The sequence below is a fragment of the Lepisosteus oculatus genome, chromosome 5 (genome assembly GCF_040954835.1).
Source record: "Lepisosteus oculatus isolate fLepOcu1 chromosome 5, fLepOcu1.hap2, whole genome shotgun sequence".
NCBI lineage: Eukaryota > Metazoa > Chordata > Actinopteri > Semionotiformes > Lepisosteidae > Lepisosteus > Lepisosteus oculatus.
This window is the reverse complement of record NC_090700.1, coordinates 59,847,200-59,872,675: the sequence shown is the minus strand read 5'-3', so window position 1 is coordinate 59,872,675 and position 25,476 is coordinate 59,847,200. Positions and strand designations below refer to the sequence as shown.

Here is a 25,476-nt window from a genome sequence, read left to right as displayed (position 1 = left end):
GTAAGTTTACTCTCTGGTATGAGAATTGTAGGCCAATGGATTATTCTGTGTTTCCTGAATCGGCCGTCTTTTTTATTATTCTCCCTTAGTGGTCACGACAGGATTTGTGGCTATATGCCATAGTGGTTTTTGTTATTAAGAAAAACATACAAACTTCCTGGAGATTGTTTTTCTCTCAAAGAAGGGATATGTGTATATGGAAATTTAATTTCTGTTTAAGACATCCCTGGTTTAGTACATGTATAATCCAGTTCAAGGATAATTATACTTATCCTATTTATAAACTAAATATGTAAAAAGTGCTTCCGTGAGTATGTGTGCCTCTGCAATAGCTTTTACACTTGTGCTTTAATTATGCAATGTTATAAATTATTTAAATTGATTAATTATTTAAATAAAGTGCACCTTTAGGATAACTGAATAGAAGCTGCATTTTACATTTTACCTACTGCATTTTACTTTCCTAAATCTGAAATCACAGGCCTTGTCTTCTTCTGGAAACCTGCAAGCAGTTAATATTTTCTACTTAGCGGGGAGATAAAAATCGGTGTTTATCTTTTGAGGGATTTAAAAAAAATCCCTTACACTTCCTATGCAATATACAGTATAATGAATATAGAGTTTGCCAATATTGCAATACTTGTGAAGGATAAAGAAAATCTATTACCTCCTGCGATGCATGTTTCCTACATACGGTTGCAATTATGCAGAGGGGTCAACAAGGCATTTGTCAGTATGCCAGCAAACCCTGCAAACAGCCAAAAGTGCTCATACTGTAATTATACTACAGTATCAAACTGTGTGCTTAACCCCCAGCTCTTTATCCCTCCCTCTCCTGACCAATCCCCTCTTCCTTTTCCCAACAGGCATTTGGAAATGCAAAGACTGCTCATAACAACAATTCCAGTCGCTTTGGCAAGTTCATTCAAGTCAATTACCAGGAGACCGGCACTGTGAGGGGGTAAGAGAAACCTTCTGTGTTCCAAGCGCACTATTTCTTTTTCTTCTGAGCAAATTCTGGAATTGCTTCAAACGTCATTTTGATTGGCCCCACAACCTGGAAAAGCCACAGAAGGCCGTGCTGCGATTAAGAAAAAAAATGATGAGAACTGCAGCTGAATTAATTTGCACCCCAGAATTAGGTAACACCTGTAAAATTAGGTAAGTCCTTCAAGAAATAGCTCGCCAGAGCAACTGAACAAGCAAGGAAAGTGGTCCAAATGACCCGATTTCTTATGCTGTTAACGCTGATGAGTCCTTCGTTTCAATTGTAATGAAAATAGAGTGAAAGGACAGGTGATTAATTCAAACTGATTGCCTGTTAGTGTCAGTAATTGTAACAGATGGGTCACAACAATGTTATATTTAAATGTTGGAGTGAAGAAGAATGCTCTGAATAACCTATTTAATCCATTAGTGATAATGCCAGCTTGTGTAACTGGAGTCACTTTAAAGCAGAAGAGACAGTATAGCAGAGCTTTCCTTTTCCTGCAGTAGTATAAGGGGGGGTAGCTCAGCAGGGAGTTTGAAGTGTTTTTTTCCTCTGGTTGTAATTATATTTTCATTGACTGTCTTCCATTTACACACATGTGTGACTTTTATTTTACTTATATGCACATAATAGACAAAAAGGCAGAAACAGAAACAGCATGCTTTTTTAGGACTGTAGCTCCATGTATTTTACTGCTTGAAACCATTAGACATATATTTACCTGCATGTCATCCCAAGCTTCAGAAGTTGGTGGTAACATTCTTTTGATCAATCTGTATATCTTTATACAAAGACCTTCAGTTTGATTGCGATAACTTATGTATTCCAGAGCTTATGTGGAAAAATATTTACTGGAAAAATCAAGATTGGTCTACCAGGAGCACAATGAACGGTAAGATATTATTATAGTTATTGTTGTTGTTTTTTATAGTAGTAATTTACTTTTTAAATATACACTGCATAGAAAATATGTTGTGTTTTACACAAAACTACACAACGCAGTTTAGGATTATAATACGTTGGAGACTCGGCTATGACATTTGAGAATTTCATAGAAGCTCCTCAGTTAAAGGTCTTCTAAAATACCTCACTTACCCCTTTCTGATTGTTTTTCTGTTCTTAATGATTTCTCACAGAAATCTTGTCAACATAATTTCCTTATAAAGTCTACAGCTTTTAATAATAGCAGCAAATGGCCTGGGATTAGTTTTGTAGTAATGAGCCTGTTGTATTCTGTCTGGGAATAACTCGATTTAGAGACTGCAGCAGAAAATGTTTGATAAATTTGTGTCATCGAAAGGTCTTGTTTTCTAATAGATGTGATAATGAAAAATGGAAAATAGACTTATTAGATATAAAGAATAATTTTGCACTTGTTTTTTGTTATGGAAATGAAATAGTTCAAGATTGAAAAAAACATTTTAATTTATTTCTTTAACATGATTCTTTCAGAAGCTTTGGAACTGCTGCTGTACTGAAGAAAAAAATATTTTAATCAAGCCTATTTTTACATCTCTTGAAATAATCACGAACTAATAATTGTTGTTTTTCATGCAATGTCTAAGGAATAACCTTTGCAGTGTCAATATTATGAAATTACTAAAAAAACATTTTCTGCCCCTCCCCCCACATGTTCTTGTTTTATAAACCGAAGAAAGTCCTGTCTTTAAAATTTCTTTATGATTGAAGAGAAGATACAAATTTATCCTTATGCAATGAGGTGTTTAAATCCCTGAAGCATTTCTGTTCTCATTAACGGCCTATTAATAAACAGATCTCAAGGTCAATGGAACCAGTGCAAGGATTATAAATGTTCAAAGATTTTTGCATCTGAAATCAATCATGCTGTGTGCTTCTCTCTGTACATCTCATGATATAGGTACTCCTCCTTTCCAGGGCAGTACCTGTGGTAGGCCTTTAGAACAGCTTAGTCACATTCCAATCAGCAGCATCTCATTGTGTTTTCTTCTGATCATTTTTTGCTCACTGATAATGTGAAAGCCTCTTTCATTGGACATTAGTTGTAGGTATGACTTATCTAGCCTCAGCATAATTTTTCTTTTTTTACAATATCTTTGCTGTTTTGTTTTGTATTTATGGATTTAAGTCTGAGATGAAGAGGGGACCCAAACACATGGAGTATTTTAAAATAGTTTTGTGTTGTTGTTGTTCAAGCATTGTTCATTCTTCTAAACGTGGAAAAGCAAGACTTGGGAAATGTATTCTGCAGTTGCCTACTCTACTATGAGAATATAAAGAAGAAATACTTTAAAGCCAAAAACATCCAGAGCTGAAAAGGTTATATCGGACGTCTGGGGGGCCTGGAACAGGAGTGGGCTCACACAAGGCCTGATTGAGATTGATGGTCAGCCCCAGTCTCCCTGTCCTCTGTGAGAATTCCCACTGGGAGAGCAGTGCGCTAGCAGCTGCAACTCTCTCTGTGCACTCTGACCTCTCCATCGCTCTACATTGGAGCTCAGCTCCGCCTTGCAGACCCTTTGAAAACTCACCACCCAGAGCTACCTAGGATGCTAATGAGTTTATTGTCACCTTAAATTCACGTTTTCTAATTATATTCTGAAATGGCATTCTTCTTGCAACAAACTTCTGTAAGAACACTTCTAAGATAATACAGAGTTGCAGTTTGTGATGAACTTTTTGCATGAATTTCCATCTCCTTAACCTGCCTCTGCTGTGGTTCTGTGCAGGGCCTGGATATGTGACTAAGCTGCTGTGTCCATCGTTGTCTTCCAGGAACTACCATGTATTTTACTACCTCCTGGCAGGCGCTAGTGATGAGGAGAGGACGGCCTTCCACCTCAAGAAGCCTGAGGAGTACCATTACCTCAATCAGGTGGTGTGCGGGGGGAGGGCCAGGGTGCAGCAGCTGGGTGCTGACATTTCAAAACCTTGATCAAAGTCCGCCTGAGTTCAATTGTTCCGACCATGTAAAGCCCCGTGTGCAAGAAAGGAATGATATTAAGAAACACAAGCAAAATAATGACTAACATTTGTTTATACTTGACAGAAATTTTAAAACGCGCTGATCTGCAAACTGCAAGAAGAAACCAGTGCCAGTGAATAAGCCAGCAGAGCCAGCTCTGCACTTCTGGCTTTTGGATTTGTGTGGCTCACACACTGCATACCTCACATTGCACCTTTCTGTCACTTTCAGTGCGAAACAGAGGCTAGCTTTGCATGGGGCTTCTGCACCGACACTTTCACTGGTTACTGGTACATCTGCAAAACACAGCCAGCTGCTCCCATTTAGCCCAGATGGCTATGGCCCACAGTCCCTCTCGCTGGAAAACAGGAAGAGAGGGGAGGAAAGGAAAGGAAGCAGATTCCATTGTTCATGCCTCCCATTCCTTTCACCAGCTCCATTCCCCGTGCTTGTGTGTGCACTGCAGCCGAGGTCCTCAGCTTTCCTCATACTTCCCGCGGACGAATGTGACAGAAGAAGCCCGTTGCTCTTCATTCATATTCCATTGCTTTACCGTCGCGCTGTTTCTTTTTAATGCCGCGTCACCATAACACAAGAGCGCGTCTTGAATGTTCATTGTATTACTTTCTGCTTCCCACTGCCTGTCCTTTCAATTCGCAACGACATCTGGCAGCCCGCGCGCTGCGGTCCCCGGCGTACTGCTCCACACATGCTCTTCAACGCCATTGCCATGTGACTGACTCACTGCATGGCCCTCAGGGGTTTTAACAGAGCGGCACGGCTTCAGACTTCTAAAAATCAGACTAGGAATAGCCAAGGGAAAGGAAGGAATGGGCTGTATTATATTTTTGTCTTTAACTCTTCATACTGTATTATCCTTTGAACTTGATACACCGTAATTACATGTGTTATCAGGCAAGGAGTGGGGTGGGGGGGGGTGCTTTTTCAGAGTTGAAGAAAATAAGAAGCAAAGTCATAAATTCTAAGTAGACCACTGCTTAGAAAGGAAATTTCTGCAGATCTGGCAAGCAGCATATGATTTGATATTCTTTAGAAAAAATATTACAATAATACAATAAATCAGGATTGGTTCTTTAATCAAGGCAGGATTGATGTTAATTTCTCACATATGCAGTCATGCAGTCTCCAAAATAGCACTGCAGTGACAGAACCAGCACATTGGAAAGTGTGAAGTATCAATCGCAGGCCAGAATCACAATGAATCACAACGTTTTCTGGAAGTGGCCACAGCCCTGTTCAGTACACAAGTGGGGACAGTGAAGCACGTGGCTGTAATACTGCTGGCTTCTGGTGTACCTCGGTGTTGGTGGTGTTGCATTGTTTTGGATCTTGCTGAGTTAATTGCAAAGCCTTTTTTGATTGAAAGAGGGCAGTAAATTAAGAGTGAATTATTTAAGTGTTGATTAATGCAAGGCAGCACAAAGTACAGCAAACTACTATTAAAATGACTTGAGTTATTTTAATGTTTTTTCCTTGTAGATTTTCTTCACTACAAAAAATGTCTGCAGATATTTCTTTGCTCTGTTTTCTCTCTTTAATATCCTTCTAAACAAAACTTGATTTAAAAAAAGATACCCAGTTTCAAAATAAATTATTCAGTACTCACAGTAATGAAGTTACAGCTATTAATATCCTATATTTTAAAACAATAATTTATGCATAATCTTAAATTTTCTCCTACAGTCCAAAATCTATTGTCTAGGGGAAGAGCAGTTTAGAGTAAGATGTCTGTGTGCTTTTGCTTCTTCATTAACTGCATGCTTCATGATTTCTCTGTAGAGAATGAGTGTTGTGTTGAATGCTGCCTAACCCCATCTACCTTACTTACAGATGACAAAGAAACCCCTCAGACTCCACTGGGAAAATTACTATGAAACCGAGCCGGTCAGTATTCATACAGTGTCTGTGGGTGCTGCTGGGTTGGAACACTGCTTTTTCTCCAGATGTTCATGTATACACACATGCACAAAATCAAATCCTGCTTGTTTTCTTTGGACTTTTTTTTCCTCTCAGTCTTGCAATGTCTTTAATATTCTGCACAGTCCCTCAGCTCCCACGTTTGTCCTGTTTGGTCATTCTGTTTTCTCGTAAGAGGCCAATGTACGATAGGTTGGCACTGTAAAGACTTTAGAATTCATTTTGCTACAGCAATAAATCATTATTGAGCTTTTAATATTCTTGAGCTGTGTAAGACTTGAGTTAAATGGGTGCATGCCATTTGCAACATCTTCACTAAGTAAAAGGACCCTTAAAATGACAAAATCCCCACTTCCTGTCATGTAGTTCTGTTCTTCACAGCTTTCTGCTGCACTTTTAGTTTTGTCCCATTTCTTACTGCTATGCCAGTAGAAGAAAGGCGCTTTCATAGGGGAATTCGGCCATATTTGAACTTAGATATTACAAGAGGTAGGTTTGTCAATATCTCTCACCATTGCCAGCATGTCTTTGCATCCTGTATGTTGGGTGGAATTTGTTATTTGTAGACAGATCGTGATTTAAAGGGCGATGCTTTACCTGGTTCACCAAATGCACCTAGATGGTGAACACGAGAGGCGAGAAGTTCATTTTCTTCAACATATGCTGAAGTTTTCTTGCCTCGCCAGCACCCCGTAGTGGGTCTCTCAGGGCTGTCCCATCACCTGGTCTCAATGAGTGATGAAGGGGTTCAGGGTGCCTCCGTTTACAACAGAAGAGCAAACCACACAGTTAATAAAACTTCTCCAACATCGAAAAGCAGTCTTGTCTGCTTCACGTGAGAGCGAAATTGCAAATATTTATTTCCGTGCCGTACATGACGGCAGCGTCACCACAGTGTACCCTGACTTTGTTACACCTCAGAAGCTTAGCAACGCTGGCGCTGGTCCACACTAGGAGGCGAGACCGCTGAGGGAGACCACATTGCTGCTATAGCTGGTGCTGGTGGGCCAGTAGGTGGGACTGTTCCCTCTGGACCGAACCAATACCCCAGTGTGCAGTACGGTCACTCACCACTGTGCTGTAGGAGGAGCCATCCTTCAGAAGGGACTTGACTACATGGTTATTAAACATTTCTTGGCAGTGTTAGTAAGATTAGGGGTGTTAGCCCCAGGGTTCCTTGCTAAATTACGCTCAGTGCTTGCTTAGTCTGGCTACCTAAAGCTCCTCTTAAGTTCAGCTGCTGAAACAATTTCTCACGGTTTTACCTGATCTGATCTGTAGCAGATGATGCACTTCTGTAGTGGCTGAAGTGAGTCCCCACCTGTATGCTTAACAGTTTGGGGTCCTTTGAGGGGAAAAAAAGAGATTGACAGAATCAAAGAATTATTATCATTATTCCTTTAATGACCAGAAATGCTCTCCTTCCCAAAATCAAGGTAATTCAGTTATGCTAATTTATGATATTGTGTTTTTCTTTCTCTTAAAAGCAGCTTATCCCGGTTTAAGAATATGCTCTTGTACTGAAATGACATGTCGCGTACTGACTTGCTCAAAGAGAACGATGACCAAATAGACTGTGGCCTTCCATTTGTGTTGTAATTTCTTATATGACTTGTGGGGGAAAGTGTTTTTGAATTTCATGTCTTTCCATGTGGCATGCTTCCATTTAAATGGGTACCTGTCCATGTAGCTGCTGTCTCTTACTTGCTTTTTAAAGGCAATTGCATTGACAATTTCTAAGACATGTGTCAGTTAAGATGTTGCTGTGAAGTCTGCTCAGTAAAACAGAGTAACTGTTGAAGTGTTAAAACAGGTGAGTTGTATTGTTTCAACACTACAGCTGATCCACAGCTCTGAAACTTTGAGAAATGAAAACTTTAAAATGTTAATAGATTGGAAAGAGGTGTGTTTGTGGGGAAAAACATTTAATTTTGTTTATTAGATATAATATAAAAAAGCTGTTTTTCTTCTGCCCTGCACTGTAATTCCGAGAAATCTAAGATTGATTAAACAGTGTTGGGGCCCATTACCCCAGGAAGGTGAAAGCACTAATCATACTAAGAAAATAATTTGGAAAAGATTTAACATTGAAACAAGGTAAAATGTGTTTGTTTTGAGGTGGTGCTTTTCCCCATGAGTGCGGAGCAAACTTCAATGTTTTAATTAAGGGTTTGTCTGGTTCTTACACCGTAGTGGATAAATAAAGGGCCACCGAATGAATCCAGAAATAACATGTTAGTGGGCAGCTTGTTTTGTAGAGTGTCTGTTTTTGTTAGTAAAACTTGAGGCTTAAAAAATGTGCCTGAACATAAGAAAACGGCAGTCTTCACATCCATAAACCAGCACAGCAATTTGAAATGACAATCATTTCAACACAGTATGTGTTTCCATTGCTTTGGAATGTTATAATTATCACATGAATTGTGGACCACGCAGAGCAAGGGCAGGCACTCTTATTAAAGTGAGAACATGCGTTTTACAAATCCGACATTATTCCTGTAACGAAGAAACAACACCCTAGTGCCAGCTGTTTCCAGGCTTCTCTCAATGGTTGACTTGTCTGCAGACACCATTTCTGTCTTGACTGTTTAAAGTGCTTCACATTCGGGCTTTCATGCCTTTCAAACAGAAGTGAAATGTGTCTGGATAAGAACCTTCACTGGTTTAGGGGACGCCAGGGTTTGTCAGAAATTCTGATTTTAAAATATAACTTTAAAACATATAGCTCCTGAGACATAACTTCCCAGAGACTCAGCTAATATACATTTAAAGCTAAATAAAGGAAATTCCCTTTTAAAATAGTGTGGCCTGGGCATACAGGGTAACCTTTCAATTCCTCCTCATGACAACTCTCTTTATAGTTGTGAAGTAATACTTAAGTAGTATGTATCTTATTTCATAGTTAACACTATATTTTGTTTCATTGTTAAATTTATTGTTTTTGTATATCATATATCATTGTTTTATTTGGAAATGAACTTTGCTATTTGTTTTCTTGGAATACATGAATGGTTGCATTTTTCTGCTTTTCAAAAACAGTTATGGCTCTCAGTAATGCAGTAGGTTTTGGTCAGTCTCTTTTATTGGCAGCATGTTAAACAGAGATTCACTGGCTGTATGGACTCTCTCTTTAGCAGCAGTGAATGTTATGAAACGTCTGTCAGGCTTACTATCTCTGATTGAAGGTTTCCATATTTATTGAGTATGAATTAGACTATAATTGTAAAGTTTTTGTGTAACCATGTTTTTAGGAATTTGAGCCAAATAAATTGATGAGCGATGAGCTGATAATGTGTTTTCAATTATAATGTCTCTGAATGTAGATATTGATTTTGTAAAATTGCATGGTACAGCAGGTAACATTATGATCCTGTGTAGCCTTTAGTCTTTTCATAGTTAATTTTCAGTTTCTTAATAAACGACAAAACTAATCAAAATTATAATTTTATTTTCTTTGCTCCCGGGCCAAATTTCCAAAACTATATGGTAAAAATCATTTTAAATTTTCCAGTGTGTGGGCAAAAATGGTTGAAATGTACATATGCTAACGTTCAGCAAACCCTTAAATTAAACCAGAAGTACTTGATGTCTTGAGACAGTTTGACCGAATTCAGAATGACATTGATCCATGAGTCATTTGGCCTCTACCATTGCATTATGTTTGGCAAGTAAGAGGTGGATTTTTAGAGGAAACAAATTGGTATGAGCAGTGTTCTTGGCACACGGCAGGTGTAATGTGGATCCACTTTTTCAGTAGTGAAATTAATAAATTGTGCATTGTTACATGCTAAGAGGTGTGGAAATAGTTTCAATGAACCCTCTATTTTCTCTGTATGGATGAGTAATAATCCATTACTGGGGTGAATGAGACATTAAGGCAGCTTGGTATTACTTGTATTTGAAGTTAGTAATAGTGTATGGGTTCCCAGTGGCACACCCTGCTAATCTGCTTGAGGTAGGCTTTGTACCACTAGTGTATGGTGTGCATTTTGCACTCACCTACTATTCTTATCTGTTAACAGGGAAAACATGTTTGATTTTGTATGCCCTATGTTGCCATTGCTGGCTCCTAGCCAGGCTTGTTGGAGATCACACTGGCTGAGTTTAGTCTCAGAAGCCACAGATCAGGCATTCCAGGTTGAAAGATGATCTTGTTAGCTGGTGAGATTAGAACAGGATGTCTCCACTGCATAAATGCATACATAAATTCATTAGATGAAGTTAGAAGTGGTAGATGTTAATATAAGGAAAAAAGAAGGTGAAATAAAAAATTGATATTTTTAGACCTAATGTAAAATAATTCCAACAGAATTGTGATAATTGTGAAGCTGACCCCCCTGTGTTGTTGATACTAGCAGGATTGCTTCACAGTGGAAGGGGAGGACCTGAAGCATGACTTTGAGAGATTGCAGCTGGCCATGGAGATGGTGGGGTTTCTCCCTTCAACCCGTAAACAGTAAGTCCAGAGGAGAATTTGCAGCCTGGTCACCAGACACACCTCACTCCACATACTGTAGATCTGTAGTTCCCCACCCTGACAAAAATTTATGAAGGAGAAATGTAAGGGAATATTAAGCTTAAATGCTGGGGTTGACATTTTTCCTGTCTTGAACCCCTGGGCTGCTGTAGCACAGCTGTCTTTAGAGCAGCTTGATTGCCTAAAGAATGTTTGGAGGTTTACCCACCTCTGACAATGATGAAGTGACAAGCTGCAAGCACATGAAGATAATGTTTATCATATGTGCAGAACACAGCCCCACAGAGATTACAAGACTGACTGGATTATGACTTTGCTGGTGTCTTTTTGCTGGAGGTGTTTTCCAACTTGTAACAATTTTGCTCCCTTTTACAGGATCTTCTCCCTACTGTCTGCTATACTTCACTTAGGGAATATACGCTACAAGAAGAAAACCTATCGGGATGACTCCATTGATATTTGTAACCCTGAAGTGCTGCCAACGGTATCCGAGCTGCTGGAGGTAAGACAGCCCTTTAGTACAGTGTCTCTCCGTGCTTCTGTGTTTTACAATTGGCCAGTTTCTAAATACATTTAAGATGTTTTTGAGGAAAGGAACACAAGACCAATTTACCTTAGCTTCCAGTTTTCTTTGGCATTTAGTTCAAAGCGATATCGATTAAGTATATTGAGACTGCACTGGCTAGTTTTCTTAGTATCCAGTAACTGTACTCACACTTTAAAAACTTGCTTGAACAATTTTTTTTTAATGGCAGCAATGGTTCATTAAGAAGGCATATGGTCTGAGTTCAGAAAAATCTTAAAGAAGCACTGTTTTTATCTGCCAAAAAGCTCGATTTGGTCATTTTGTTATTTGCTGCGACGTCTTTTGGTATTTTGTACTTGTGTATAGAGCAGCAAATCCGTTCTCTGTGCAATCGAAAATTTCGCAAGCTTGTGTGTGACGTAGCTCACTTGATTCTGAAACGAGCTCTGTGACAGTCACACCTTCAGCTCCCTTTCCTTTACTCGGGGCTGGAACTTCCTCTCTGCAGCTGCCGTGTGGTTCAAGACTTGACCCACACCTCAATTTGTCAATTAAAAACTATTCAGCACATTATTAATCTGGCACAGAACCATAACCCTTCCTCTTGAGGTGTAACTAATACATTTGGCTTCAGACCCGAGAGAAAGGATTGCCATTAAATTGTTCACCATTTGTAACTGATTCAGACCCCGCACTGTGATGTGCCGGCCCGTGGGCTCTCGAGGAACGGTCTTGGAGGGAGGCTGGGCCACACTTGCCGACAGCTGAGATCCTATCTGTGCGTGTTGACAGGGTCACTCTGTCCAAGTGGAGGAGTGACTTTGTCAGTGGAGTGGTTTGCGTTCAAAGTGACATGCTGCAGTGAAGCCCCTCACGGACCTCTCCTTTCTCCTTCCCTCATCTCTTTTTTTCATACCCTTTTTTCAAGTTCCCCAGTAGATTGATTTACTGCCTTACACTGTACAGTACTTCTCTCTCTAAATGGCAGTAGTAGCTGAAATTCAGTCATATTTGTGCAGTATAGCTGTCCCCATATAAAGAAGGCAAGGCCACAGTGTCTGGTGGAAGTGTCCTGGTCTGCAGTCCTGGGGTGAACAGTGTGTGCAAACAGTCCTGTGCAAAGCTAGAAATGAGCAAACAGGAAATGTTCCCAACATGTGATGTAGTTTTCCTTAACTGAATGAATGGAGTTGATTTTATTTCATTTAACACTTTATCTGAGAGAGCAATGAAAAAATAAGTTTATGTTTGTTAGAAAGGCACTTCAGTTCAGAGAGAATTAATTACTGGTTAGCAGACAGTGAGAATATGCAAGAGATTTTTGTTCTATTCTGAATATATAAGCAACATAATGGAAGTCTGTAAAGCACTGTAGACTAAAATCTGAGCAAGATTTTAACCTTCAAAAATAATCTCCCTTAGAGCCATACAATTCCTTGTTGCAGGGTAGATTAATATTTCTGTGAATAACTTTTTCAAGCATTTTATTTTTCTATGAGATCCAGCATTTTATTTATTGACAGATCTTCAAAACTTTGCAACTTTAAAAGAGGATCACCAGAAAAAATATAATATTGGGTATCCTAAAATGACAATCTGCTTAACGGAGAAAGCAAACAGTTTCTGAGAAGTACTGTAAATGGGATCTGGGATTGTTTGACTTTTTTCAGTAAGATATACAAAATCATTTTTTAAAGAACCATTTCTTTGTAGAATATGCAATGACATGGATTAAAAGCAATTTTTAACAGAGGTTTTGATTCTCAAACTAAGAATAAGGAAAAATGTTTAGTCTTCATTTCTGCAGTTCTTTACATCGAGGCAGATGGAGCTAATAGATGGAAAAAAATCGGAGACAAGAATTCAGTTTGCATGCAACATATAATTTGATGATTTATAATTATCTGATGTGTTTGGCTCAGTTACTGAGTCATAAGACTTTTTTATTTTTAATCTTTAAACGATAGCTTTAAGAGAGCTGATGTAGCAATTTGTGCTTTTAAGAACAGGCTTTCTTTACCAAAGGCTTTCAGTTTCCCCTACCGTTAAAAATAATAAGTATGGTGACTTGTTCCCTTTGAAACACATCCTAAAAGGTGGAAATGTTGTGTTGCTTGTAACAGGGACAGGAACCATGAAGGAAAAGTTAAAAAATTACAGTTCTAACTATATTTCATTCTCAGCTCATTCATTATAAAAGCCAGGTAGGTACCCAGGGCTCTAGACAGTTGACTAAGCCTCATAGTTTTTGATTTTATTGTTTCATAGTTTAGAAAATATCATCTTCTTCTAGCTGTCTAATTAGATTATAATGTGATTAGGTTTGAAAGTTTTGTTCATACGACGGATGTATACTTTTGTTTGCTTAATCCGCTTTGCACTACGAAATATGAAAGTTGACATTGCGATAGTGAATACCTTTATAAGAGCTAGCATAAGGATCACTGCATTCTAGAATACAGTAACTGATCTATTAGGGGCAAGAGCCACTTGTTTTATTTTACTGGTTGGAACTCTGTTGCCTCCGTTACTTTGCTGTGGGGTCACAGGCACTCAGCTCTTGGAGTTGAAGGTAAAGACGAACACTGCCTTGTGAGAGCTGTCAAAGCAGAGCAAGGAAACAAAACGCCTCTGAGTGAGAGCCCTTAATCAGCAATGTAAAGGATTGAGTAGTTCAGGTGGGGAGCTGTGTCAGCATGCGTAGGCTGCAAAGGAACAAGTAATAGGTTTATTCCCTGCTGAAAAAAAGAAGAGAACACAACGTTTCGGCTGTGGAGCCTTCTTCAGGTGTGAGAGAGACAGGGCAGTAGGCAAAGGTAAAGTAGCAGGAGAACAAAGGCTGGGAGGGAGGAGGAGCGAGAGGCGGGAGCAGGGGACAGAAAGAGAGGCCAATCGAGATTGTCATCTGCTGCAGACAGACAAGTGTATGAGGGGACCTGTAGCAAATATTCAGAATCCTCAAAAAGATTGGCAGGGTCAATCCGATAGACTATTTCAGAATCAACCACGCAGTAGAGGAGAGAAGAGTATTTTTACGTTTCAAAACCATGAAAGGAAGGCATTTCTTAACGCTGTGGGTTGTGGGAGCATGGAACAAGCTATTCTACCATGTTGTTGAGGGCTGTACCCCAGCTTCCTTCAAGAAATGGCTAATTGAGATCTTCAGATAAATTAGCTGCTAACTCCAAGTGGACTAGGAGGATCAAATAGCCTCCTTTTCTTAGGTTTAAATTATGACCATTGCATATGTACACTGTATCTATTAGCATCCCTGCAAATGGGCAGGAAGGAGTTTTGTAAACATGAGCTGAAGCAATTTTATCAGTAAAATGTTTGATAAAAATAATCTGGTAATTGAGACCCCTGTCCCCTGTTAAATTTAGGGAGACAGCTCCAGAAAGCTAGATCTGATTAAGAAGTGAAACTGCATGCATGGAACTTTTTAGTTTTTTGTACTGCATAATTACAGAGATTGGTTTTGGAAGAAATGTACACACAGAAACACATTTTTTTTTGCGGTTGTTCATCCCAAGCATACTGTATTTCTTCAAAATGTCAAAATGTTTAAATATAATTCTCAGTGTAGTGTCAGTTTTTAAAATTCTGTAACAGTTTTAAAAGTATGCTTGGCTGAATGAAAAGGCAGTTTCAATCTGTACTCCACTTAATCGCTGCGATTCAGTTTTAGTCAAATTGGACTACATTTTTAAGTGGTAAAAAACACTTGGTGTTCAGGATTTTTTTTTTATGCTAAAAGCGGTAAGCGTATTTAGCCAGATGTCTTTTAAAAAGACAGTATTCAAAATGTTTCTCAATCTTATTGGTGATGACTTCTTTTTTTTGTCTTAAGTGACCTTTGTATCACCACCAGCTTGTACTGTATGACAATACCACACCTGATTTAAGTCACGTCCTCATGTGAAGCAACATGTGCAGTACATCATGCTTGATATCTTATTTGCTGTCATGATAAAACATTGGTCACTTTGCAGGCAGTGCTTTCATTACCAAATGAGACAAGCCAAATAACCATCAGTGTCCTTTGCTAGTCTGAACTCCATGATCTTATAAAAGCTTGAGCAGCGAGTTGGCACACTGTGTCGTCTTTCAAGTGTATCAACAGACATTCAAGAATGATAATAAACCCCAAAAAAGAAAAACTGTGCCCAAGGCTGCACAGCTCCTGCTGGCACTGGCACAGTCCAGTATGATGACTTTAGCCGGTAGTTACTGCACAGATCGGTTTTACTGCTGGCGTTATGACTCACACGGGGGGGGAGGGCAGATATTTTGGGCAAATGTATATCGTCTGTGGAATACTTTTATTAGAGGAGATGGTACAGCATGTCCAAACATACCAAGGGCTCAAAATAAAAATGATTTCGTTTTATTTCTTCCGAAAACATGACATGACTGAGATGTATAGATCCTGTACTGTCTAGGGTCAAAATGAAACGCAGGTTGAGCTCTGTGAGAGGTCTGCAGTCCAGGTATGATTAGATGGCCTGGGCTCTTTAACATTGAAGTATGTAGCATTAGCTTTTTAGTATGGTTCCTTATGCACGAGAAAACAGTGCTTTTTAAAATTCTTCTGTATGCAGTTCCTGGGTTGCGTTGAAAGACATTATTTAAATATTTTTACCTGCTTCCCTTGCCAAGTCCATGACGTCATTTAAAGTATTTTGGTCGGTGTGGATGTTTTCCCTCTGAAAGTGAATGTGGTTCTGTTTGTTGCAGGTGAAGGAAGAAATGCTGTTTGAAGCCCTTACCACGCGGAAGACTGTAACAGTGGGAGAGAGGCTCATTGTGCCCTACAGACTTGCTGAAGTAAGACAAAACTGGCTTTTCTGGCAGCCTACTTCAACCCTGCTAACCTTTATACTGCACACAGAATATGCACTGCATCGATCGCTTTGGCACCATATAGATTTAATAACCTATTGACAATTCCTGTATATAAAGACTTGGATACTAGACTGGACATTTAGATACAGTGTACAGTATATAGACATCAGTCTTGGAAACTTGGTCGATTTTTCATTAATATTTACCTTTTTAAAATTTACTGTTTTCCTTAATGCAGCTTAACTTTATGTAGCACATTCATACTGCTGGATCAATTTTAACATCAGGCCGTTTTAACACTCCTCAATAAGGGGAACATCCGAGTTCTGGAATTTAGTGGTGCATTTGCTATAGTTTTTTTTAATGTATGCGTTATCCTGTTCTTTCGTTTAAATGTTTTATGACCTACTGCTTGTGTATTAGCCTGTGTTTCAAGGGAATACTTGAGGCAGAGCAGTTTTTTCAGTCTTCCATGGTTGAACTGCAGATGTACAGTGTGCCGCATTCTTTTCACTCACCTGTACCTCTATAAAAGAGAATTGTTGCTGCAGTTCTTGCTCAATGTCACAAATGGGAAGGATAAGCAAATTTCTAGAGAATAGCCCTTACATTTTTTAATTAAGAAATCTCAAAGTTAAGTAAACCACCATAGTATTTGCAGTATGATGTACTTTAATTCAGGAGACAGTGTATCAATTGAGAGATTTAGAAATAAGTGTTTGGGTTGAACCAATCTGTTGAGAAGACTTATCAACTCAGGAAAGAGAAGGTTGTAAACTTCATGTGGCAGCAATATAGAATGGTATCGGATTCCATGTTTAATGTTGCAGAAGAACATGTGAATCCTAATTCTTGGGAATTGAAAGACACAGGGCTGTTATTCTGATGGTTTGCATTACGAGACTTGAGTTTTGTTTTGGAAACCTTGGGCACTAATGTAAAACAAAGTATTAAATTAGTGTTGTGTCTGAAAACATGACATGACACAGGCCCAGAACGAGTGAGGCTTCTGCAGCAGCTGGAATTAGGATAGACCTGCTGTGGCAGGGCTGTTTAGAACCGAGATCGAAGGAAGCATTGCAGAAGCAGATGTTTCTTGATGCTTTTCGGATTGTTTGTTTTGGAGAAGGCGGAAACACTGGCACTCAAATGATCTGGAATCTGCCAGGAAAGAGATGCCTATTAGGTTTACCAAAATCAAATCGTAAATAGGGTGTAGGGGAGAGATGGGGATGTCATGGAAATTTAATCAGATTAGAAGTTAGCTTCTCTCGAAAAACAGGAGGAGAAAATGATTGTTTTGAGAGCGAGGAAAAACACTGTCAATGGCACCATTTAACAGTCTAAAAATAACTTCCCAAATCACTTCAAACACTGTAGAACAATTTTGACTAGACTGAATTATGGCATTAATGGATTTGATATGAATAAGTCTTTATTATTAAGCAATTTAGCCATTTACATTTAATGCCAGAATTAACAGCACTGAAAGCTGACATTGACACTGTTAAAGCATTTGTCTATGCAAGACTTTCATTACAGAACTGAAATCATGTGATCAATTTCTGCATCTCCCAGGCATCATTAATTAATCACTGATACTCTGTGAAAATGCTCAGCCTTTTTAGTGGAATTCATGAGCTTGCACAATAAGGCTGATGAATAGAGTATTTAATTAGAATTTTGTATTGGGATATGTTTTCAGTTTTGTTTTCCATAGCTGAGAAATGTTATTCCTACAACTGAAAAGCTGTTTGTTTGTTTTTTACTTTTTCATGCAAATTGCTGGGGCTGTTTTTTTGGTCATTAGACTTGGATCCAATTTTTTTAACATAACCGGTCACTTGAGCCCTTTCATTTAACTCAACAAGGAACCTTCTGTGTCAAGACAGATTTGAAATATTTCCCTTTAAAACCTTGTGTATACTCACACAGTCAAACAAAAAACTACCTCCCCCCCAACATTTGCATCAGCTAATGGAAATGTAACAGCTGCAGCAAGATAAAAGCCAGTAGATCTGAAAATTAGATTTGCTTCTATTCCTCTCTCAGGCTCTTTTGTCTTTCAGTTTGCAGTAAGGTGAATGCTTTTAAAATTTAGTCTGTGAACAAGCAAGATGAAATAATTGCAAAATAGCTTCAGTATTCCAATTATTGTGAATTTAAGCCCAGGTGTTATGTTTTCCCTCAAACGCTTTGATTTAAAAAGGTACTTTTGTTTCAGAAAATAAAAGAGGATTGTTATTTTGTCGACTTGATTGTGAGTCTCACAGTAAAGTATTTTGCTATTTATTTTTGAACATCTTATATGTTGTCTTCTACAATAAAAAAAAACCCATCAGGATTCTGATACAAGATAGGAAAGGACATTGCAGAGGGCCACATCACTGAGATGAAAGTTTCATTACAGATACAGTATAATCAGCATTTGCAAAGAGATGTCTGTCTACTTGAATGTGAAAGTAGTTTATCAGTCCCTTACACAACTATATGCTTAATACATTTTTGAAAAGACACCTTTTGCTTTTTACAACTACCTGAATTTTTATAAACTCTGTATTAAGTAATTTACTTTAAGGACTAGTGACTAGTTTGCCCTGTACTGTGGAATACAATATTTTCTACCAGGGCGACAGTACTGTCACCAGCTGCTCAATCTGCTTTCTTTAGATCATTAGGTCCTAAAAAGTTTAGTACAACCCATTGCCTGGAGCACTCGGAAGAATTGAAAGAGTTCCAGGTATTCCTCATGTTTAGACGATGTGAACTATTTGGAAGCGCAATTGAAATTTTGAAATAGTTCCTTTTATAAGTTCATCATGTTAAAATGCACTTACTGGGCTGAGTAAATAAAGTTAGGAACAGCAGAGCTATTCTTTATCCCATATAATGATAGCTTTCTGAAAGTGTTTGCTATTCTTATAAAATACATAGAACCACCTGGTAGCAAAGATGGTTATTGGACCATTTCCTTTTCCTGTTAAATTGAAGGACCTGCAGTATGATGTTTCTAAAAAAATCAACTTTGTGGCATAGTTTCGCTGTTATTGGCCCAGGATCAGGTGTATTCTGGAGTGGAATACTTCATGCTGTGTTGGATAGTTATTTACACTTATTCTTTGATGAAGAAAAGATGACATCTCTGGTTATTTTCTGTTGAACCATATCAGCATGACAAATATGTTGTGGAGTAACATGTTGTCACAGGATTGTTTATTTTAGCCTTGCAGATTATACAGATTATCGTGTTTGGAAGGCGAATAAAAGATTTGGCTTTTTTAACATTGCAGGAAGGCTGTTGGTAGCACAGACCCACGCTCCCCATGTCTTTCTTAAGGAGTTCATTACGCCGTGCTAACTGAACTTGCTTTCCTTTAATTTGCTTCAATCTACTCCATCACAGAATTTGACTACAATTGGCTGCTTAATTATTTAATTGCTGATTGTCAGGATCAATACAACAATTATGGGGATTGGTGAATCACAGAGGGACTGGTTAGGAGGAATTTAAATAGCTGGGATATAGAGTACAGTATACTGAAGGCTTAGTGCAGGGAGACCAAGCACAATTCCAGTCCTAGGGGGCCTGAAGGTTTCTGTTTTTTTTTTTTCACCTGAACGCTTAATTACAGTTAATCATATGTTTAACTGGACATGTTGAAGCCTCTCCTAGTTCTTATTAAGCTGGAGATTCAAAGAAGTACAGTATATGAAGTACCTAATGTACAGGAACCCTTGAGGACCAGTGTCAAGCACACTTTTTAGAAGACAGTGAACCTGAAAAAATGAAGAATGGCTAGTAACATTTTGAGCTAAAATAATTACCCCAAGAATGAGCATACGTCGCTTCGAAACGAGCAGGATTTCACTTAAAAGAGAAAAAAAGTTGATGACATAAACGTCCCCTGTTAAGCGCTGTGCATACTCAAAGTTGCTTGTCAGCTCACTAGCCCTCTCTTTTCTAGAAACTCTCTAGTCTTGGCCTGTCACCCAGTGCTTGAAGCTTGTTTATATGAGGTCTAAACCAGGCATGTACAGCATTTCTGCACGGCCCTCTGAGGATTTTGCACAATGCATCATTAAAACAATTCGGTGTGTCTGCCTGATGTGTTTATATGAATTTGATAAGAAAAGCATTGTGCCAAGTGAGTTTTTTTTTATAGTGCATGAAAACAAACTTAATACCAGTTTTCAGAACAGTTCTACTTTCATAAGCTACTATTGACTTCTTGCCTGTGCACAAATTATAGAATGTAAAGATACCGATGTTGACCACAGGTCTCTAAAATCAAGCTGTCCTGAGTGATTTTCCTACAGATGGATGTTTGAGAGTAATTTACAATGATAAATTGTTTGTAAGCCGTCGGTGAAAATACAAGCCTTTCTGGAAAACTCCAGAATTATATTTCTCATAATTAAAACCGTATCATACCCTTGTTTTTTAGACGTGGGTTGAAATGAAAACAAAGAGAAATTATTTTTTGACTTCTTAAAACTTCTTACTTACTTCTTAGTTGCCCTTCAATAAACTATCACTTTTTACAATTTATGTTACAGCAAAGGTCAGTGTGTGATGGCATTGTGCATTAAATGTACTGTAAGAGGTGTTTCTATTCATCTATGATGTGTTGCAAATGTTAAAAGTGTTAAAATGTTCACATTTATAATTTTGTTAAAGAGCTTTTTTCTCAAATTGACTTGAATCCTTCTGTGAAATGATAAAATATAAATAAAGTATGCAAATTGTATATAAGAAACTCTAGAAAATTAAAAGATGCAACTTAGTTGGTTAGTTGTCAAAGGATTTTTGATGTGAACTGATTGCTGATTAAGAGTTCCCAGAGAATATTCTTCAATGCTGAGAATGCTTTTCCTGAAACACATACCCCTCTGTATAAAAGAGGTGCCTCCTGTTTTCAGTACTCAATTAAAATCCTATTGGTTTTTACTGTCCTTGTTCTGTTGTTGGTCCTGAAGAAGCTTTTTGGTTTGTCTTTGTCAGTAGCTATCTGGAAACATTTCACCAGAGCAAGAGCTTAATTATATACCTCTTTCACTATACTGTATTAATGAACATGTTCTATTTTATATCTTAAAAACATTCTTCTTAATATACAGATATGTACATTCCTTGTCGTTTAATACAAAAATTGCACAAATACAACTGAACATTAACCGTCTGTATGCCTGTATTTGTGGTTTACTGTCAAAAATACAAAACGAACAGAACAAATTAAAAGAAGAAACTGTTTACTACAAGGAGCTCTTGCAAAGAGGATTTGCATTGCCAGCAGCAGCAATATGCAATAAGAAACTCAAACACAAATGAGATGAGACTTCATTGGCCTTGGAGCTGTACCTTGCAGGTTATATAAAGACAGCTCTGACTGGGGAGGTCAGGCTTGATGTTAAGAGTACGCCTCAGTTGCTTTTAGAATAATAGCCAGGCTTCCCTTTGCTTACTGTAGCAGCCAAGTGCATTAGCTTTGATAAAAGCATCTTTATTTGACCAGATTTGTGCAAACACTGCTGCTGTTTGTATTGGAGTGTTAATAAGCCTAATGGAGCCATGAAACCTCTTTAAAACAAATAGTAGGTATTAGTGAAACCATGGCCCATTGAGCTTTGGGAATCTGAGGAATTTTGTGTTCTATAAATGATTTGCTGCTTAAATTCTGATTAAGTACTTACTGTATATTAAAATACTGATTAGCTATTAGAGTAGCCAATATTCCAATAAGAATGACTTTGCAGTATTGACCTGCATGTACATTTCCCAACAACATCAGAAAAATTCAGCGTTTCTCTTTATGTAGCTAACTTTCACTTTATGTACAGTACTATTAATCCGACCTCTGGACGTATGATGTATAGGTATGTAAGATATTTCATACGGTATATAGTTTGATGTTTGTGCTTAGGAAAGGGTGTGTGCATAAACTCAGTCTCAAAAACACTTGTGGCTATAAAGTGTTTTTAGACTGACTTTAATGTAATAAGAATCAATGCCAGAACACCAAAAATGGCCATAAAGATTGTTTTGATACTGTGCTGTGTTTAGCCTCTAGAGAATATTGCACAGTAGATGGGCGTTCTTTGAGATTGAAACCCTGCTTTTTCAACTTAGGTCACAAAGCCCCTGATGAGAAGTAGATCAACAAGTCTCTAGTATCCTGGAGTTTTTTAATTGTACCCTGTGTTTTAAAATGTGGTGGTTTCAGAGAAATTCCAGAAATTATGTTTCACAAAGTTCTTTGTGGCGACGTTCTTCTTTGTTGTTTATACAAGTATTAATACTTGATGTACTGCAGGCACTAGAATTTTCCCCACAGATAAACTGGCTTTGAAGCTCATAATTGTCCATTAAAAAAATCTATGAAGCTTCTCCAGTTTAGCACAGGTTTTTCATCCAGACCACAAACCATCACCTAGATACTTCAGGTGTTTATTTTAGAAAAGACTACTCTTCAACTACACATAAGAATGAAACGTAATCACAATAAGAGGGATCCTGTAATTAAAGCCTTCAACAGCACCTCCCTTTCGTATGTTAGGTAATTACGTTTCTTTACAAATTGAAAATTGACTAGAAATTGTCAGTTATCTGCTTGAGTCCCATCTCCTCAACCTCTATTACATGTTCGTTTTTTCTTCTCTCTCCCTTCCATGTGTAAATGCTCATTTTAATGAGTTATGAATTCAATAAACAGTGCACTTCATTCTGGTGCTACATATATTCTTTTTTTAATCTTATAAAATGGTACTTTATCTGCATTTCATAGTTCACAGCAAGGTCTTGCATTAAAGAAGCAGCTTCCCTTCTATGTAACCTTTTTTATCCCAAACTGTTCAACCGAGCCTTCTTTGCAAAATTTTACTTCTTGAAGATGAAAAGGGGAATACAAACCTGTAATTTGTGTTAAGAGTATTGAAGCTTTTGAAGTTGAAGTAAAGAGGACAGGACAGAAACATTTTTAGGAATTCTAAATAAGACTCAAGAAATGTTTTACCCTCTTACCTTTTGATTAACTTAGGTGGGACTGCTAGCATGTAGGTGGTGTGTTTTGAAAACTTTTGTGATTAGATGAAAGTGGAAAAAGCAAAAGATTGTATTTAATAGCCAATTACAAATTGCAAGTACTGATTTTCATGCTTAACAATAGTTACACAACTATCTGTGATTACTACTGTAATTGTTTACATCTTCTGAAATGCATTTGATGGGTATGAAACTCCAGATAGTTTATCTTAATGGTAAAAAGCTATACCCCAAGAGCCAAATGTCCAAACCAGGAATTATTATCTTGGACAGGGTTTATATTTTTACTTTTTTGTTCATGAACAGCAGCATACAAGTCCTCATTTGTTACTTTTCTTATTTTGTGACCATACACAAAGTATGCAACTACCCACTGATTTGCTTAAAAGATACCTCACATGCGTATCAGTATCAACATGTTCAGTATAATGTACTGTATTTCTACACCAGTTGTGGATTTTTTAAAAATGAAGTCAGAAGATCCACAATTGACTTGTTTCTGTGTACAGTATTAGGCCAGATGGTTCAGAGAATCCCTAGGGTATGATTTTTACCTTATGGCAGTGAGACGCGTTTATCTTATTATCTTCCCAGCTACTCCTTGAATGTGTTTTGTAAACTGTTTGCCAGCAGAATACACTATGCATTTGTGAATACAATTAAATATTTAAAGATGGATACTAATAATGCAACAGAGCTTTAACTCCATTGAGATAAAGACACCTTTATTTAAAAGCTTTTAAAGGTCGGCTGTACGTTACTGGCCTAGCTCTGCAGTGTCATTCAGTGTGGTTGCCTTTGTTCTTATACACTGCTACTTAGATTTTCTCTTTGTAGCTCCATTTGTTCTGCCTAATTCTCCATCGTACTATTTGCTGTCTTTTGGAATATGACAGATGAGGCACTTGGGAATAGGAATGCGAATATTGTCTTTCCAAAGAAAAATGGTAAAAGTGCCAAATGACACTGTAGAGATGAATGAGTTAAGAACATTTAGCGTCGCCAGGTTTTCAGAAGTTTCTTGGCTTCAAAGGTATTAGAGCATTTTTTTGGAGAAAAAAAAATGTTTCTGTGCTTGGAAATCAGTGCTGGTTGAACTCAAAATTGTGACTTCTACCTGAGTTTATTCTGAATTTTATCTGTGTTTTCTTCAAACAATCATGATGCCTGAACTCATCTTGGTAAGTCTTGCCCTTATGAGGTCTCAGGAATAGACAGACTTATGACTTGCTCCTGCCTCAGTTGAGCTCTTTCCTGGACCAATGCTTTTACTGTCAGTTAATGTTTATGTATCTTTTTTATATGCACACAATGTAGCCTCATATAAGACTGCTCTTCACGTTAGTTTATAATTCCTTGATGTCTGTTTTTCTAAGTGGAGCATTACAAAACTCTATCACTTTTTTTGTAAGTGGAAAAAATCATCAGCCTCTTATCAAGCTGTGTTTGATGCTGGAGGTTTGCTCATATTTGTACCTTGAAAATACATGGTTATCAACTGGCTAACTTCCGCCTGTGTGGGCCTGTGATCCAGTCTCTCCTACAAAAGCTTGCGTATTTCATGCAGAGCCCTATTTAGCTTTCTCCATTAAGAGGTTACCATGGTAACTCCAAGAGCTCCTTGCCCAGAGTGCTTCAGTCATACCATCTTGTTCAGGAGGGCAGTAAAGATGGTCGCTTTTGAACCTGTCATGTGGCCCATAGTTTCAACCTGTAGTCTAAATGTATTTAAGGCTCTTGTAGTTTGATATTTTTTTAAAGAAGATACAAGATACAATAAAGCCACTCCATTGTGCTGTGTTCTCAATTACCAGGAAAAGAGCCCTAACTCCCCCCCCCCCCCCCCCCCCCCACACACACACAAACGTGATTACTACCGTTCGCTCTGGAAAGGAGAATTTCTCAATTGCCTGATTTGCCTGCTGAGCCAGTTTCATGACATTCATCTTTATCTGTGCGGTGCCCTCTCTTTCATCAGTAATTGCCAGCTGGCAGAGGGAGCTGGCATGGTTTTGCCTAGGTGATCACCGTTTCTGCGGTTGTTACACAAACTTTTTGTCGTGAGGTCACAGAAGAAAAGAGGATTCTTCTATTGCCCATCACCTAACATGACAAAGAATACCCCAAGAGACACGCCTGTCACCTGTGGGTTATCACACAGTCATCCTGTTAATAAAATAGATTAAAACCAGCCAGTGAAGAAAAAGAAGTTTACATTTCTTCTCCATTAAAAGCCACTTAGGAAGACAAAAATACAGATGTTTAACCAAACCATTTTATCCAGATTTAGTCTGTTTTGATCCTCCCAGAGATCAAGCTTTCCTTTTGGCTTGAATTTCAGTTGTGCTGTTTGCGCTGGTTTCAATGGCCCACAATTTTACTCTACCTGTGAGTTTACTGCTCATTTACTCCAGGGCTAATCAAACAGTAAGTATGTGAAATAGGGACGGGCACGTTATGCTTCCTGTATCCGTCTGTGCCATTTTTGTTTTTTTCCCAATATCATTAATATATGCTAATATTGTCATATTAAATTGTCTTTGAATGAACAAGCCGTGCCAAGCAACCAAGCAACAGAAAGATTCTAAATCTCACCTTGTGGAATAAAGAAATCATTTCTTTTTATTCGTACTTATGAATTTTCTCTTACCATTAATAGATTTAGGTGCTACTGCACATGAAGTTTTCATGAAGAAACATTTAATATCTTTATGGA

The 25,476-nt window shown here is 38.1% G+C and overlaps 1 protein-coding gene across 16 annotated transcripts in view; it reads left to right on the top strand.

Moving 5' to 3' along the window:
• myo9aa (myosin IXAa) overlaps positions 1–25,476 on the top strand; it is a 176,468-nt gene that overhangs the window by 92,551 nt on the left and 58,441 nt on the right. For 11 of the 16 annotated variants that reach the window (XM_015343500.2, XM_015343501.2, XM_069190757.1 and 8 more), the window contains exons 3-9: positions 867–961; positions 1,821–1,883; positions 3,746–3,845; positions 5,787–5,840; positions 10,229–10,329; positions 10,726–10,852; positions 15,614–15,703. In XM_015343500.2, coding sequence (XP_015198986.2) covers positions 867–961; positions 1,821–1,883; positions 3,746–3,845; positions 5,787–5,840; positions 10,229–10,329; positions 10,726–10,852; positions 15,614–15,703 — 630 coding nt within the window. The remainder of the gene's footprint in view (positions 1–866; positions 962–1,820; positions 1,884–3,745; positions 3,846–5,786; positions 5,841–10,228; positions 10,330–10,725; positions 10,853–15,613; positions 15,704–25,476) is intronic. The other 5 variants (XM_015343494.2, XM_069190758.1, XM_006628930.3 and 2 more) reach the window with 2 other exon arrangements.